The 16,796-nt window shown below is 36.7% G+C and overlaps 2 protein-coding genes across 2 annotated transcripts; both read left to right on the forward strand.

Annotated features, from left to right (window-relative positions):
- The first annotated feature begins 6,865 nt into the window (after positions 1-6,865).
- On the forward strand, positions 6,866-12,954 carry LOC125258534. Its single transcript, XM_048175522.1, has 6 exons — positions 6,866-7,244; positions 8,516-8,709; positions 10,271-10,412; positions 11,034-11,417; positions 11,568-11,776; positions 12,460-12,954. Exons 1-6 carry the CDS (start codon positions 7,229-7,231, stop codon positions 12,655-12,657), a joined length of 1,143 nt encoding a protein of 380 aa, XP_048031479.1. The 5' UTR covers positions 6,866-7,228; the 3' UTR covers positions 12,658-12,954.
- A 911-nt stretch (positions 12,955-13,865) lies between these two features.
- LOC125258536 lies at positions 13,866-14,942 on the forward strand. The gene is made up of 3 exons (XM_048175523.1): positions 13,866-14,024; positions 14,077-14,464; positions 14,668-14,942. The coding sequence occupies exons 1-3, from the start codon at positions 13,866-13,868 to the stop codon at positions 14,940-14,942; spliced, it is 822 nt and encodes a 273-aa protein (XP_048031480.1).
- The last annotated feature ends 1,854 nt before the right edge of the window (positions 14,943-16,796 follow it).

Raw genomic sequence — 16,796 nt, forward strand, 5'->3', positions numbered from 1 at the left:
TACTGAGAACAACAAGAGGTCACTAACATTATTGCCAAACAAGAGTTTTTCGGACAAAGTGGAATATGAAAACTATAAAGAAAAACAAACATGCACATGTTTACAATTACAGACAAAAAAAGAATGGTGATGTTAAAAAATAAAAACCGTAGTAAAACACTGTATTTCAGAAAAACTTGCGAGGACAAGAACAGTATGCCCCAAATGTGCTTAAAGTCAAGATATCTAACTATTTTGAGTTATGTATTGTTTTTGTTATTTATATTTAGAGTGTTCCAATCGGTAACACTTTACTTGAAGGGGTGTGCATAAGACTGACATGACACCTTCATAATCATGATATGACACATGCCATGAATATGAAGGAGGTTTTATACATGTTTATGGCAACTGTCATTAAGTGTCATTAGCTCAGTTATGTCATTTTAATTGCAAAGATTACATTGTTTGAGATGTCTTTGTTACGACAACTTGACATTACTACGACAACATAACCTATGACAAGTCATAAACATGACATAGCAGATTAATTATCAAATTTAAGAAGCTACTTAGCTTTATGGGTGAACATTATATTACATTATTTTGGTAACACTTCAGTATAGGGAACACATATAAAATATATATTGTACTTATTAAGCACATATTAATGCTTTATTCTGCATGACCTTATTCTAGATTCTTAATCCTACCCAATACCTAAACTTAACAATTAACTATATTAATAAGCAGTAAATTAGTTTGTGGAGGGAAAAGGCATACACAGCAAAAACTGCAGTGTTAAATTAACTCTCCTGGGAGTACATGTGAGACCATACTCAAGAGTGTTAAAGTGTTAAAATAAGAGTGTTAAATTAACACTGAAGCGGTGTTAAAGTTAATGAGTTAATTAAGTGATTAACAGTGATGATTGACCATTATTGAAGATACCTGATGATAACAAACAGAATCACCAAAGGAGAAAATCATAATTTTTTAAGCCACCATCGTGGAGATGAGGGTTTGCTTTAGTGGAGCTCTTGACCCTTGACTTTTTAAAATAAAATTTTGTTTGGGCTTTTTTTTAACTGAGTTATAACATCCAGACAAACAAATGGAAAAAAATGATGTTGGTTATGTTTTCACATAATCATTATTTGACCTGAATCACTGAACTCATTTAGAGTCCAATCTCTGAGTTAGATTTACATTATTGATTACAGCAGCACTGTGATTCTACAGCAGAAGATCAGCTTTATCGATATAATCTGAAAGATTTCACAAAAGCTGTTCTGATTTAAAAAAAATAAAAATAAAAAAATCTTTCTTTTAGGCACACACAGACATCAAGAATCAGCCTGTGAATCTCAACAACGTTGACAACGACATTTTAACTCAGTCAATGACAAAGAGAAAATTAAATGCTTTAAGAGTGGGGCAAAAAGGACAAAAGCATTACAACCTTTAGAAATAACTACTTTCAGAAGTCTTATGTCATCAGAAGTGATCCAGTGGCTCAAGTTTTCAAAATCTGGCTTGCATCAGACGACAGCATCTTTTCCTTTGGGTTCTCTGAAATCTGAAAAAGAAAGCATGATGTTACTTAAGAGCAAGATAAGTCACATTCAAGAATGTTAATGTTAATATGATTAACTTTATGAAAATTATAATATATTTATAATACTGTTATTTTTTTTTTAATCTATTTATCAACACTTCAATAACACTATGGGAAAGTGTCCAATCTTTCCACCCAAGTTTATCTCCAGCTCTAATTAAACACACCTGGCATTGAAATGTCAATCACAACCGAAACTCAACATTTTATCAATGTCACCATACTATCTGGGATTCTTTTTTGCATATTTTTTATATATATATTTTTTGTATTTATTATAGATTTGTGTGTATGATTGTAACATGATTCTTCTCAGCCAGTGTAAACTTATTAAATATATTATTTTGACTTGAACCACAATTACAATAGCCAATTGTGCACTGCATATATTTAAAATTGGGTCATACATTTGAACACTTTCTTAAAGAAATGCCCAATTAATGAAGTGAATTCAAAGCATGAATGAGTAAACTCAAATGTACCTACGACATCTTAAAATTGACTGCCAGTGCACTGTTACAATGACAATTTTGAGCACACCATTTAAAATATAACTTAAGATAGTGTTCAAATAATTACACTTTAAAGTTTGAATTTAACTGTTTTCTAAAATATATTTTTAGAAAATATGCTAAATTACAATTTCTTTAAAGTATGTTAAAAGTTGTATTGTGAAAATAGGCAAATGCATGATGCTAATATACTTTTTATATATTTAAAGATGGTACATTTTTTTGATAGTATATTTGCAATGTACTGTTGAAAATTTGAAATACAATAAAGTATACTTTTTTCACCAGGGTAGAGGTTTAGATGTCGATGCTTTATTGAAAATATTTCAACTTTGAGTGCTGAAACCCAGAAACCCATCAACAGTGAAAACAAATGTTTATTTATGCTTGAATATAGCATGCACAAGGCCTCTTAAACAAGCAAGGCTCTTGGACTATGAGGGCTCCCTGGAGCTTCTGTTACTGTTGGGCCCAGTGTGTCACTCTCTCTGCACTACATTTCTCAACATACTTCCTTACCCACCTGCACTCAGTCAGCTATCACCACACCTGCCACCAATCCCTTCTCATCTTTGTCTGGTCTCATCTGAGAAATTCCACAGACCTTTTCCAAGTTGAGTCACCTCAGATACCTACCTGTTGTTCCTGGTTCGTTTTATGTCTGTCATCATTTGTTCTCTTTCATCGTCTTCTTCCTGGATCCTCTGTTTATCAACTTGCATCTCCACCACATCGCCTGCACAAGAAACACTGTGTTACAGCCAGCTAACATTACTATTTTCAATGTTTGAACAAAGTTATTTCATAATAAATACAGAAAAAAAAAACAATAATTTTGTGAAATATTTTTAGTATTTAAAAATATTTAAATAGTTATGTTTTTTAAAATTATGGTTTTCTATTTTAATATACTTTAAAACATAATTTATTCCTGTGATGCAAAGCTGAATTTTCAGTATCATTACTCTAGTCTTCAGTGTCACATGATCCTTCAGAAATCATACGGATATGATGATTTATTATCAATGTTGGAAACAGTTGTGCTGCTTAATATTATTTTATAACCTGTGATACTTTTTCAGGATTCTTTGATGAATAAAAAGTAAAAAAAAAAATATCAGCATTTATTTAAAATAGAAATCTGTAACAAAACACATTACCATTCAAAAGTTTGGGGTCAGTCTTTTTTTCTTTTTTTTTTTTCTTTGTTTTTGAAAGAAATTAATACTTTTATTCAGCACGAATGTGCTAAATTGATAAAAAAGTGTTAGTAAAGATTTATATTTTTAGAATTTTTTTTTACATTTTGAATAAATGCTTTTTAACCTTTTATTCATCAATGAATCCTGAAAAAAATATCACAGGTTCCACAAAATATTAAGAAACACAACTGTTTACAACATTAATAATAATATCATCATATTAGAATGATTTCTAATCATGTGACACAAAAGTAGCTATTGTCCCATACTGTTTTATTTGTTTGAACCACTCTTTGTTTTTTCTGTCTTTGTGTGAAAGTTATGGGGAAAAATAACTATTATTACAGTATAACTGCCTATTTTCTATAAGCTGAAATGAGACAAAATTTTAAAACATTAGCCATTTTTTTTTCTTGCTGAAATTCTAAATGATCCAACAAAATGGGCCTAGCGAGACAGCAATAAAGTATGTTTTAGCACACTTATGATTTGAAATGTAAAAATTGTGATCTGATCTTGTGAACAAAGTCTGCAAACATGTTTTATTAAATCGTATCCTTTTGTAATTTGATATTTTAGTTAGTTTGACAGATACTTTGCCAAAGCAATGGCGCAAAACACAATGATAAAGTTGTTTAAAATATTTTCAGTTCGTTATGAAACTATATAGTGGGATTTGAGAATGGTTTGTATATTCCTGATAATCACTAAAACTTCCATTCTACACGCTCAGAAAAAAAAGGTACAAAAACTGTCACTGAGGCTGTACCCTTTAAAAAGATTCTAATATGTATTATATGTTATATATGTACAATTTTGGTAACAATATGTTCCTTTAATGCACTCTTTACATACAAAGTGTACCTTTTGAAAGAGGTAACGCCCCAATAACAGCTTGTTTCTTTTTGTTTCTAATTTAATTGGTGCAATTAAGGGAAACAATGGAAATGGGAATGGTGTGTGTGGGAGGTAATTGGCCCCAGGGCCTTTGCAAGTCATAATCCATCCCTGATTCACCACTTGATATCTGATTTGAGCTATAAATACCGCTGTCTGTAAGTGTAAGAATACTGAAGTCTTCCAGGAGAACACAGAATATACCGTAAGTGTATTATACTTTCTATTCACAATTTACCTTAAATATACTTTGTAGTGACTATCCTAAGTAGGCTACACCAGCTAGCATTACGAAAATTATGTTAATAAAAACATACTTTTTTTGATGGATTGTTATCATTTGCATAATCAGTTTTACTACAAATACCATGGTTACCTTTAAAAAAAGAAGTTACTAGAGTTAGATAATCAAATTACTTTTTCAATTAACTAGTAAAGTAATGCGTTACTTTTTCAATTTACAAATTACTTTTTCAAATAACTCAAGTTACTTTTTCACATTTATTGACTGACAGCTCTCCTGTCCTCATGTTGAGAGTATGTGCTGTGTGAAAATGATAGTTATTGTAGTTCGGGATTAAATGTGAGCATGTATTTACTAGGGGTGTGACGAGATCTCGTGGCACGAGATCTCGCGAGACTAAACTGTGACGAGATTTCTCGTCAAGGCGAAAAGTAGTCTCGTGATGTTGCCATGACAGAGTGTTAGGATGATTAGGAAAGAATATGCCACCGCTACGTTTACATTATGCCTCCACTGTCGTTTTGCTTTGTATTTAAATAAAATATAATATAACATTTAATTCAGTTGGATAACGGTCGCCGCCGCTCCATATTTACAGAGTATGCGCGACCGTTGAAAGTGAAAGTAAACGCGCGCGCGCATTCAAACGTGATTTCAATTTGAAAGCGGCTCCCCGATGAATGCAGATATCTCTCAATATGAAACCTATTTTAGGCTGGGCAGTGTAGTTGTAACCATCTCCTAGCTCTGTATCAAAGAAAAAATTGGTCTTATTTGATCTTTGAATATTGAGAGAGTGCGATTATGGTTGCACTTATTGTAAAGTGTTACCATAAAATGAATAACAGTTTTCTCTTCTTATTATTTACTAGTACAAACAATAAGGTTTCATTTGTTAACATTAGTTAATGCACTGTGAACTATCATGAACTAACAATGAATGACTATTTTTATCAACTAACAAACAAAGATTAATAAATACTGTAGCAAATATATTGCTCGTTGTTAGTTGATGTTGGTTAATACATTAATGTTAATAAATGAGACCTTATTGTAAAGTGTTACCATTTTTATTTATACTGTTTTTATTTCTGTGATCTGTTTGTGGAGAGGAGTTCAGTTAGGAGGTCAAAAGCTGTAGAAGCTCATAATTCATGTACAGTAAGATCTGAAGAGAAGCCAGTCAGTTCAGTTAGTGGCAAAACCTTTTACAGTGCTTGAGTATTGTTGTCTTTTACTGCATATGATAATTCAGTCTCAGAAAGTAGAACTGAAATGACATTCATTACAAAATGATTAGTTAAAACATTTCAAATACACCTGCAGAATATTTTTTCTAGTCATGTATTTCGCCATCTTGTCTCGTCTCGTGAACTCAATCTCGAGTCTCGTCTCGTCTCGTGAGATACTGGTCTCGTCACACCCCTAGTATTTACTTATCTCACTTGCACAAATTTATCAAAATGAATAAAAACAGTGAAATGCAATTTCAGAATTTTAAGCAAATCTGAAATAACTAATTATATTAAATTACACAAATATCATTTAACTATTTAATCTCACTTTATTAAACAATGTATCTGCTGCTGACCTTCAATGATTTAATCCAACCATATTAATTTGGAGTAAGAGTTCCTTCTCCTTTAACCCATTCTTCTTTAATCCAGAATGGCAGCACATTTGGAAGGTTTGTTTGAACTGCGCCCTCTACTGTACAGACAGCAAAATCTCCAGAGTTAAATCAACTCTGCTCAGAGTACATATGGTCCCTCTCTAAATAGTGTTAAAATAAAGCTAAAGCAGAGTTAAAGTTAATGAGATAATTAAGCAATTAATTAAGTGATGATTGTGCATTAGTGATGAACACCTGCTGTTAACAAGCAGAATCACTGAAGAAAAGAGAAACAACTGACTACAACTGACTTCAGTCACAGCCTTATTAATTGCTTAATTATCTCATTAACTTTAACTTTGCTTAAAAAATATGATTTATTAAAATGTATGTTTAAGTAAAAATGAATTAGACATGATTACAAAGTACATTTTGAAAAAGTGCACTTAAGTGTGTTAATATTGTCATTAAAGTGTACTCTCCTTAAGTATACTTAAGTAGCCTTTAATTTTATATTAAATTATCTGCAAGTGCACTTTTTAAAAAAAAACATAATTCGTTTTTTTAGTTTTTTTTTTAGTTTTATGATTTGAAGTACACAAAAAGTACACTTTCAATACAATTAAACACACCTCATTTTCATAAAAGGCGATCTGAAGATTTTGCACTGCCTGTACTATAGAGGGAGCAAATTAATAAATAATAGAGTCATCTGCATACAGGTGTAGTGTAGTTTGGATGTACTTTTCAACTTCATTTATAAAAATAGACAACAAAACAGGTCCCAAAATGGAATCCTGGGGAACACCTGAAGTTATCTCAAGAAAACCTGGATATGACCTTCAACAAAACCTGCCTTATTTTCTGTCCTAGGCACCACTGGGATAATTGATCACAACCAGTGATGGTTCTGTGATGATCTTATTTCCAAACTTCCAGTTTTAGCTAAGACATTATCAGTAATATTATCTGAACAGATGTACTAAATTAAAAAGACTAATTACCTCCTGTTTATATAACATAAGAGAAGAGGATTGTAAATCCACCCTTAAGTTGTAAACAATTCTAATTTTTGATTCTACTTGCATCTCATCTTGTGTAAGATTTTTTAGATACCTTACAGTTGGACGCATTACCAGTCTACGCTCAATTAAAGAAAAAAACATGGCCAATTCCACAGGTGAGACACTTTTCATTTCAAACATATTTATCCCAAAATAACAGTTCTGTGTTAATTTACAATGCAACTCTAGACCTCAAAATTGATCTTAGACACAGCAAGGACAACCAGTTAGTTTTTAATAGTCTAAATGCAACAGACTGCACACATACTGTGATATGAAGCAATCAATGTAAAAACAAAGTCAAATTTACTAAGTGAAACAAGTTCACCCTACTCAAATTCTCAAAATATTACTGAAAGTGCATTGCACTTAAAGTTATGCAAACACCAACTGAATCAGTTAAAGCAGATTTGCCAAACTGCTTTGCATCAGACTGTATAAGGAAAGTAAATGTTGAAAGTATGTGTTATTTATGTGTTTTTGGTTGTTATAGGTGGTAGGGGTGTAACAATACATCATTATGATAGGTGGAGTTTCACTTTTCACGTTTTGGACCAGCTGGAGTTTGTTTATTAGGCGTGCAAGACAACCACCCAACAGAGCATTACAGTAATCTAGCCTTGAGGTCATGAATGCATGAACTGTTCTGCATTTGTCATTGAGAGCATATGTTGTATTTTAGATATATTTAAGATGGAAGAATACAGTTTTATATATGCTAGAAATGTGGCTTTCAAATGAAAGATTGGTATAAGAGAACACCCAGGTTCCTGACTGACAATAAAGACCTAACAGCGCAGACAACTAGTCTCAAACTTTGAACTTCAAAACAGTTGAAGTTGGTGGTGCCATCCTCCTGTTATTTAAATTTTGTCCAGCTTTTTGAATTTTGAACTTCCTCTAGTTGCTGCTGCTACTTGCAAGATGATCCAGTCTTGACAGTAACAGTAAAACAAAGCTGTTGGTTTTCCACCAGACCAGGAGATCCTTACTCATCTTCTATGTCATGTCTGAAGCTGATGTAACTTTCAACATCATCTGCAGTTTCACTGAAGGGCATGTTTACTCACTCCTCAAAGCTCTGCCACTAACAGGACTAACTTCTTTTAGTTGGCGGTTCTGACTCACCACCAGTGGTAAAGCTGGCTATCAAACGCCTGGCTTCTTACGTATCTCGTCACCCTGGTGAACAGGAAGGGGGCCAGAGCATATTAAAAGTGTCTGACATCATACTTGCGAGTTCACACACCTCTCTAATTTTATTTGAGCAAGAAACTCTGAGAGAAACCAAATCTGGCACATATATAAAAAAGTTATGACACATTTCTCCCATGATTGAACCCTAGAGGTTGTTGAACATCACTAATGTTCGGTTTTGGTGTTGCAGCGCTTGCCCTCAGTGATTCCTCATGGAGTCCAGACTTCATCCAGGAGCTTCTTCCGTCTGCGGAGCGAACGGCTCTCCTCTATCATCTGTCATTCTTGTGTCTGGGAGGCTTCCCAAAACTGGAGCGTAAGATCAGAGAACAAGCTATTGAAACACAAATGCTGTTCGGAACCTCTAAGGCTGTTCTGCTGAAGGTGAGACAAATTAATCATGTAAATTATTAAATTATCATCATTTCATCATAATAATTCATAATTTTTCTCAAAATCAGACTTTTTTCCTCAGGATTTTGCATGTGCATGCATCTGAGGTGGAAATATTTCATATTTCATTATATGTTACTTTTATGTATTCTTTGATGACTGTATAAAACATGGACATAATGTCCGTGACGCTACCCGTAGGTTTCTGAAGAGCATTTTTAAGCCCAAAATGGGTGGAGTCAGGTGTTGTCATCTTGGCAGTGTGTCGCTCCCAGATAACCGAAAATGGGCAAGGAAGTGGGATGTGGGTGGACGTGATCAAGTTAGAAGCTATCTGTCATGATTGATCACAGGAAGCAAATGCGAGTTAACTGGTTTATTTATAAAGACGACAGAATAGCACACAGTCACTGAACAGGCGGGCCTCTGGTGACGCAGGGATTGAGATGGTCGGCTGGTGATGCGTGGCTGTGATGAGAAGTGCTGGTGTGAAGTAATCCAAGGTCCAGACATAGAACGAGAACACGAAGATCACCGAACTGGAACAGGTGAAGACACGACTAGAACTCCGGGCAGGAACAGGACAGAACAACACAGCACAGTACACCAAACAACGATCTGACGGGGAAGAAGAGAATGAGGTGGAGCTTATAAAGGGTGAGAGAATGAGCAGCAGCTGGTGAGGTGATGACTTGCAGCTGGTTCCACTGATGAGCCACGTGGCCTGGACACACACACACACACACACCCACATACACGCCCACTGCTGTCACAACACAGAACACGCGACAGGAAGGAAACAATGCATCTGCGAACCGTGACACTATCTATCTTAGATACTATCTAAAATATTAATAATGATGACAAATTATACATCATTTGAAATTTCTAAAGTTTTACTGTCAATCCATGGTGTCTGTTTTATAATATATAGATGCTCCAGCAACAGTAATATTGTAATTTGTGTTGGGAGTGCAAATGACAACACACAAAATCAAAATGGGACTTCCCTTGTAATGAAATATCCACATCCATGATAAGCATCCACTGAAAAACATCCAATGGCAATTTTTTTTTTTTTGTCCACAAAAGCTTTAAATCCATGAAATAGATATATTGTCCATTGTTTGTGACATATTTCTTCTGAACGATCTGCTCTCCATCATACAGTAGTTCTTCAAGAAATTATGCATCCTGACCATGTTTATGTTGTAAAACTGTAACGATCTTATACATTGGAGTCTCGCAAACAAATAAATCTGCATCCAAAGTATATTTTTCAAAACAGTGCAGCAGATTTAGTTATAATATCCAAGCAGTGTTGTTCGGATTTTGTGGTGTCTTAAGAAGCATATTCTCCAGCCATTGTCATTGTAGTAAATCTCACAGACAAAACTTTAAGCCAAAGCCAAGACGATCCAGCAATATATGTTTTAGGGTTGTAACGATTCAATCCTTTTCTACCGGCCAGTCGATGAATTGCAGTTTGTCGTAATGTTGCCGCTTGTATGAAACTTATCCTTGTGGATTTATTATCCTCATTTTCTCTTAGTGTGCCGGCACGAGTTCCAACCTGGTCACCTCACTGTTCCCAATACTGATAAAAGCTGTTGAGAAGAACAAACCCAGACTGGCTGAGGTGTACCTGGAGAAAGCCAGAACATGGATCAATGATATCATCAGAGCCGTGGGATGACATGGTGAACGAGGTGAAAACACTGAAAGTTCAGCATTTCACAACAAACAATCATTTTCCTTATCAGTACACAGTAAATAAATGATTTTCTCAGGATTTTACTTACTTGTAAATATTGATCATCTCAAACTAACCTGAATTACGCACAAGATCAAATCTCTTCTGCTGCACAACCACTGATGTTCATTCTCATGTTACGCAGCATGTTTGAGCTTCCGGAAAAGGTTTGTATCTTGTGTGTCATTCAGGTTAATTTGAGCTGATCAATGTTTACATGTAAGTAAAAGCCTAAATTAAATCTGTTCATCATAAAAAGCGAGTCTCTTCAGAAAATTTGGACTAAACCACTTGATTTATATAGAACTTACAGACAGACTAGGAGAGGAGCTGCAACAATGGAGAAAATGGGAAAAATAATGAGCATTCAAACATGAAAACCTGTTCTAGTAGAGCCCAAAAACAACATCAAGACTTTGTAAAAGGGCAGAATAGGTCCTCTTAAAGAAAATTGTTCAGTGTCTGTGTTGTTGTGCTTGTGAAATCCAAGACTATATCACTGTACATGCACCCTATTTTTCAGGTATGATCAACAAGTCCAAAATGTGAAAACATGCACCAGTGATGTGTATGAAGAACAAAAAGAGACCAGAAGAAAAACGAAAGAAACACGCTGACAATATAAAGGGCCTGAAGGATGCTTTGGAAAAGCTTGAAGTGGAGCTGAAGAAAAATGTCAGCGATATGAATGAAATTGAGAAAAGAATTGAAAGAAGCACCCAAGAGCTGTATTACCTGATCAGAAATAATCAAAAATACCGTTATTCTATTTTCTGGGGCTTGTTCTCATTTACTCGACCCTATAACGATGATGCTATTCGTGCTAAACAAGACGAACTGAACCGTCTCGTCTCTGAAAAGAACAGTCTGAGAAACCAAGGGTGGAACATCAAAATCAAACAGACTGATCTTCAGCTGCAGATGGCCAATTCCTTAATACAGCTGGGTGAGAGTCTTTCTGTGCTTTTAAAATTATCATTATAAACATACAGTAAATGCATCAGTGTGCACATCATGCTGTTTAAATATTCATCACAGCCTGAAGGCTCCCAATGATCTCTCATAAATCAGAATCTGTTGTATGTTGTTTGTTCAGGTGTGATTCCAGATCCTGACCACCTGAAGGAAGTCCAGAAGTGTCTTGATCAAATCCGACAAATTCTGGTTGAACTTAAAGAGTTCTGGGAGAAAGTGGGTGTTATGCTGGAGACGCTGAAAGACAAGACCTTTGTTGGGGAGGAACTGATTGAAGATCTGGAAGACATGAAGGAAGAGTTTCTGAACTCCATTGAATACGCAAAACAGGTTAGTTAGACGCTGAGTAAATGCTTCTGGTGAAAGTTGGGTCACAATAGATTAGAGTCCAATTGTCTCTTAAATATTGCTTCAAACTCCTAATTACTGCTTAATACTTAGTAAGGTTGTTAAGTTTAATAGTTAGTAAGGTTGTTAAGTTTAGTTAAGTTACTCACTCTCATGTCATTCCACACCTGTAAGACATTCATTCATCTTCAGAATATATAAAAAATGTTTTTGATGAAATCTGAGAGGTTTCTGATCTCCCAATAAACACAGAAATGTCATTCCAAATTTCAAGGCCCAGAAAAGTACTAAAGACATTAAAGTTAAATGGAGGAGTCGGAAACCTCTCAGATTTCATCAAAAATATCTTAATTTGTGTTCTGAAGATGAACGAAGGTCTTACGGGTGTGGAACGACATGAGGGTGAGTGATTAATGACAGAAAATTCATCACCATGAAATCAGTTTATCTGGTTTTGTTATGGAACATTGAAATGTTTATTATAAATGATTTATCTGCATATCACTATTGAAGTTAAATTATTTTAAGATAAAGTAATGGAAAAAATTATGTTGCCATGACCTTTACTATGTAGGGAATCATAAGTGATTTCAGACACATCATGAGTTTATGTTGATGTATTTTTAGTGAATGTGTTGTGATTAATGCTGACTTTAATCTTTCAGGACTGGCAGAGATTTGGTGAATGCTGTCAGAGAGCACAGAACATCTTCAGCATTCAGTCTAGGACTGCATATAAATTCCTGGAGGTCAATCCGTCTTCACTTTCAAAGGATGAATGGAAAAAGCAGTACGAGTCTATCATGGCAAAGCTAAGGAAGATCAATCCTCAGGGCTCATCCACAGCCGCCATCACTGAGTGACAGACAGAGATCTGATGCTTCTTTCACACTTTAAACACTCTTTATAAGGCATACACATATTAATGCATACAGCTTATCTTGGCATTTTTGTAACACTTTGTAATCTTTACAACTGTTCAATTACAGTTCCACACATATATACACTTTAGGGAATATTATTTGCCCATTTCTATGTCTCAGTTTATCTCTGTTAAAATTGCTTTGAATTTCATTATGGTTTATAGATCTTGTGGTGGGTCTGGTCATATGACTGATGTCTATGTCACACAATAAAGACTAAAGGCATTAAACAGTTCATTGTATCTTAATCATTCAAAAAGTCTTTTTCTAATGTTTCAGTGTACATCAGGGTTGTAGTAGTCTACACACCACAAGCATTCAGGGGCATTTATGATAACGATCTTCCTCTTAATATTTTTGAAAAAATATTATATATAGTAATTACAAACGTTTTTTCTTTTTACTTTTATTGTGAGAGCCAGTAATAGCATCTGCAAACGGAGCACTTTAATCAAATAATGAATTGATTTCAATACGGTTGGGCAAACTAATGGCCCCTTAATTGTTATGGAAATAGTTTCCTATAAAATGGCCAAAATCCTTCGTTTGGTGTCATAATATGATGCCCATATATAGTTGTCAGTCGGATTTAATGTGCAGGATTTATGGTAATTGAGAATGAGCGTGCACGCGCGTCCCATTTACGACTGCTTGGAATTCATTAACACACACACACATTTCACTATCACTTCTGACGTTTACGAAGTATTTGTGAATCAGGAGAAGAGTTTTCGGGAAGGTCTCTTTACGCGCAAATCACTCACATATTTACTCGTATATTTACGAATGTTTCATGAATGAGACCCATTGAGTGAAAAACAGTTGCAGATCATGACTGTTTGACTAAACCGGGCTAGTGCCAAGACGTGCAAATTTACTACGTTTAAATTTACTACATTTAATCATCAACTTAAAAGCATTTTAAAATAAAACAGTGTTCTAGTTGTGAAAATTATTTGGAAATGGCAAGGAAAGACAACTCAAAACTCTGAAATGACTAGTCAGCCTAACTTTGTTTTCTGCAAAAACTGATGAGATAAAGAAGCTTTTCAAAGCTTTGAATCAATTGAACCAAATTGCTTCGCAAAATGATTCAGTTTCAAAGCATTCGAAACATGACACTCTTGTGACACCTGCTGGTCAAAACAATGCACAACCCCAGTGAAAACACACAAACCCTCTCCTCCTTCTCCATGCTCTCCGAGGCAGATGTTTCAAAACTCATCCTCTCCAATCACCCTACTACCTGTCCCCTAGACCCCATCCCCACTCCTCTTCTTCAGGCCATCTCCTCCTCAATTCTACCTGCACTCACTCACATAATCAATTCTTCCCTTCACACTGGAACATTTCCCACAGCTTTTAAGCAGGCTAGGATTACCCCACTGCTTAAAACCCACTCTGAATCCAGCACTTTTAGAAAACTACAGACCAGTATCCCTTCTTCCTTTAATTGCAAAGACACTGGAGAGAGTTGTCTTCAACCAACTGTCTACTTATCTCACACAGAACAACCTCCTTGATGACCACCAGTCTGGTTTCAAGAGTGGCCACTCAACTGAGACTGCCTTGCTCTCAGTCACTGAAGCCCTGAGACTGGCACGAGCGACTTCAAAATCATCAGTACTCATCTTGCTGGATCTGTCTGCTGCTTTTGACACCGTTAACCACCAGATCCTCCTGTCAACACTCAAGTCGAAGGGCATCTCGGGAACTGCACTCCAGTGGTTCAAGTCTTACCTCTCAGGTAGGTCCTTCAGGGTATCTTGGAGAGGAGAGGTGAGGTGTCCAAGTCACATCATCTTGCTACTGGGGTACCTCAGGGCTCAGTGCTTGGACCACTTCTCTTCTCCATCTACATGTCATCACTAGGATCTGTCATTCAGGATCATGGTTTCTCCTATCACTGTTATGCTGATGACACACAACTCTACCTCTCATTCCAACCAGATGATCCAACGGTTGCTGGTCGTATTGCAGGTTGCCTGACAGCCATTTCTGCCTGGATGAAGGACCACCACCTTCAACTCAACCTTGCAAAAACGGAACTGCTGGTGGTCAGTGCCAACCCAACACTTCGTCATAACCTTTCAATTCAACTTGGGTCGTCAACCATTACTCCCTCCAGGACAGCCAGGAACCTTGGAGTGGTGATGCTTCACAGATCATGTTGCTACAACGGCCCGGTCTTGCAGATTTGCCTTGTACAACATCAGGAAGATTAGACCCTTCCTATCGGAGCATTCCACACAAATTCTTGTCCAAGCTCTTGTTCTATCCAGACTGGACTATTGTAATGCTCTTTTGGCTGGACTTCCAGCATGCACTGTCAAGCCTCTTCAACTGATCCAGAATGCTGTAGCAAGACTGGTCTTTAACGAGCCGAAGAGAGCGCACGTCACTCCTCTCTTCATCAGTCTGCATTGGCTGCCAGTAGCTGCTCGCATCCAATTCAAGGCTCTGATGTTTGCCTACAGAACGACCGCTGGCTCTGCACCGCCATACCTTAACTCGCTACTTCAGACTTATGCGCCCTCCAGAAACTTGCGTTCTGCAAGTGAACGGCGGCTTGTGGTGCCATCACAAAGGGGCACAAAATCACTCTCACGAACCTTGTCCGGGTCTATTCCTGGCTGGTGGAATGACCTGCCACGCTCTATCCGAGCAGCTGAATCTTTAGCCACTTTCAAAAAAATGCTAAAGACGTATCTTTTTCGTCAGCACTTGACCCAGTAATAGTAGCACTTACCTTGATTTCTATCTTCATTCCATCTATTTGTGTATTAAAATTAAAAAAAAAAAAAAAAATCCTTGCTACGAGCACTTTACTGTCATAACTGTGACTTCACACAGCACTTACATACTGCTGTTCTCATGTTGATTTGATTGATTCTACTGTTCTCATTTGTAAGTCGCTTTGGATAAAAGCGTCTGCTAAATGACTAAATGTAAAATGTAAATGTAAATGCAACAAAAACTCTTGCCAAACATGCATAAAAATGTCTCGGGTTACGTCTGTAACCCTGGTTCCCTGAATAGGGAATGAGACACTGCGTAGTCGCTCTGATTACGTCTTGAAGCACTCGTGAAATCAAACCAATAGTGTGATGGGACGTCAGAGCGGGTGACGTCACAGACCAGGAAACTATAAAGCTCTCCTGTGAACAAAGAACAACAGCTTCTGATATGGAAGAAGCAGACGATCACAGGTGTGCAGGGAGTATGGCTAAGCTACGCAGCGTCTCGTTCCCTATTCAGGGAACCAGGGTTTCAGACGTAACCCGAGACTTTCCCTTTCATGGGAACATCGATGCTGCGTAGTCGCTTTGGGAACGTTATCCCAACTAGACCATAAGACCAAGTGCCTGTCTGTTATCTTACGACGAGAGCACCGAGGACCCTGGAGTGGAGCCCAAATCAAAGTTATAAAACCTAATGAAGGTATGCTGAGATGACCACCCAGCCGCATCACATATCTCATTGATGGGAACTCCCGAGATCAAAGCCTTTGAGGCAGCCAAACCCCTAGTAGAGTGTGTCCGGACAGCCAAAGGTGAAGGCTGCCCGGATAACTCATAGGCAAGAGAGATGGCCTCGACCACCCACTTGCTCATTCTTCCTGATACGGATTAGTAAAAGGAGGACAAAAGGCCTGCAGTACAATCGGACCTGGGACGCTGGTGGGGACCTTAGGTATATAACCAGGTCTAGGATGAAGGAAAGCCCTGAACATACCAGGCGCAAATTCCAAACATGAGGGAGCAACCAAAAGTGCTTGAAAATCTCCAATTATTTTGAGAGATGAAATTGCCAACATAAGGACAGTTTTAAGAGAGAGGAATCTCCCAGACACCTCCTCTAATGGTTCAAAGGGAGCCTCAGCTAACCCTTCCAACACAATAGCCAAGTCCCAGGCTGGAGTTTTGTATGCACAGAAAGCCTCAGCCTCTGGGTACCACAGAGAAAGCATATAAATAGGGGGTCTCTTCCCACAGAAGAGTCCCCCACTGGAGCATAAGTGGAAATAGCCACTATATAAACCTTCAAAGTAGAAGGAGATAAACCATCCAAGATTTATA

This window comes from Megalobrama amblycephala, linkage group LG22 (genome assembly GCF_018812025.1).
Source record: "Megalobrama amblycephala isolate DHTTF-2021 linkage group LG22, ASM1881202v1, whole genome shotgun sequence".
Lineage (NCBI taxonomy): Eukaryota > Metazoa > Chordata > Actinopteri > Cypriniformes > Xenocyprididae > Megalobrama > Megalobrama amblycephala.